At 40.7% G+C, this 1,556-nt stretch overlaps 1 protein-coding gene across 2 annotated transcripts in view; it reads right to left on the minus strand.

Moving 5' to 3' along the window:
- Nucleotides 1-1,556, minus strand: part of rbm26 (RNA binding motif protein 26) — a 14,224-nt gene that overhangs the window by 3,885 nt on the left and 8,783 nt on the right. Inside the window, exons 13-16 of one of the 2 annotated variants that reach the window (XM_032499511.1) lie at nt 671-769; nt 500-568; nt 299-397; nt 93-167 (exon numbers count right to left, since the gene is read on the minus strand). In XM_032499511.1, coding sequence (XP_032355402.1) covers nt 93-167; nt 299-397; nt 500-568; nt 671-769 — 342 coding nt within the window. Of the gene's footprint in view, nt 1-92; nt 168-298; nt 398-499; nt 569-670; nt 773-1,556 lie in introns of both variants that reach the window. The other variant, XM_032499465.1, reaches the window with a different exon arrangement.

Genomic DNA, 1,556 nt, shown 5'->3' on the forward strand with positions numbered 1-1,556 from the left:
CAGACAGAGACAGACAGACAGACACAGACAGACACGCACGCATGCACGCTCGAAATAGACCCCTAGTTATTAATAGATATATATTATTTCACCTTCTGTGTCTCGATGTGCTTCTCCAATATTTCCTGCTTCTTCTTCCTTACATCCTGCTGTAGTCTTAAAGCTTCCTGTAAAATGAAAGGAATCTTATGTTTTTAGTATGAGAATCCAAGTTGCTTGCTTCCCATTTCATTCTCCTATTGTGGCCTTGCTTCTGAATCTCTCCACTTCCCACCATTCCCTCCATTTCTCTTCTCACCTGTTTCTTCTTCAGGGCTTCCACTGAGGTTTTCTGGGCTGCCTTCATGGCAGCAGGGTTGTAGACAGTCTTTGTGAGGCCCGTGGACGTCGAAAACACCTGAAAAGGGAGACAAAGAGCCGCACGTAACATTTACATGATTTAAAATGGGTTAGAAATTCAAAAAGAACATTAGTAATTCTGAACAGTGAGAACACTTACTGTTTCAACAGGAGCTGCTGGTTTGGCAGCAAAACCTAAACGTTCCTTTACTGACACCTTAGAGGAATTCTGCTTAAATGGGGAAAAGAATAAAAAATTTGCACTTCTTCTGCAGATTTTGACAAGCATATGCAAAAAAAGAACATTCTCAACACCATCACCCACACACACCTGAGAGGCTACGCTGGAATCTTGTGAGGGCTCAGAGTTTGCAGTGAGCAGGGGTCCGAGGCGATCTTTGACAGACTGCTTAAGAGAGGCGGCTGAGGCCTGCTGAATGATAAAGAGGACGTTCATCACATTGTCTCGATAAACGCATTAATGCAATTCAACATTGCCACTGTCATACAATTCTGATGTTAGGCTAGCAGTTTAATAGTTGTTTTGTTGTGCCAAACTTATGGTGCATCTGTATCATCTACTTTATTTACTGACATCCAACGTCTTCTAGAATGACTCACAGCACTCGGTGAATGAAGTTCTCTGTACTTTTACCTGAATGTGACGTTAGCACTGGCAATTGTGCAACAGCTTTATCCAAGTGACAAAATGTGAAAGCCAGTGGTGTCTCAAGCCCAGTTTCACATATAATCAAAAACACTCTTGAAGAGAAGATGGCTATATGTTACTGCACAACAGTGTGTGAGCCATAAAAGAATAATTTTGGTTGTGTCATCATTTTATTATGGTATTATGTGTTTTTACTGATTTTTAAAATATTTTGGTTATACGGAGGACGCCGGATTACAGCAGCTCATCAATCCTGTTCCTCTTTCCTTCTTTTCCAACTTTCTATGTGTTTCATGTTTTATTCTTGAAATGCATAGCTGCTGTGTCACATTTTATGATGTGACCATTTATTAGAGAGGATTAGTCAGAATTAAAACTGAAACTGCATTAAATTGATGCGTTCCATCGAGACAACAATAGGTTGTCCTGGAGAAACCTCTTTTCAATTGTTAAGCTATGGTTGTTATGACTGAGATTGACACAGCTGTCGCAGAGTGATTAGACCGATGATATTGTATACAGTGCCTTGCGAAAGTATTCGGCCCCC

The sequence above is a fragment of the Etheostoma spectabile genome, chromosome 1 (genome assembly GCF_008692095.1).
Source record: "Etheostoma spectabile isolate EspeVRDwgs_2016 chromosome 1, UIUC_Espe_1.0, whole genome shotgun sequence".
Classification (NCBI taxonomy): domain Eukaryota; kingdom Metazoa; phylum Chordata; class Actinopteri; order Perciformes; family Percidae; genus Etheostoma; species Etheostoma spectabile.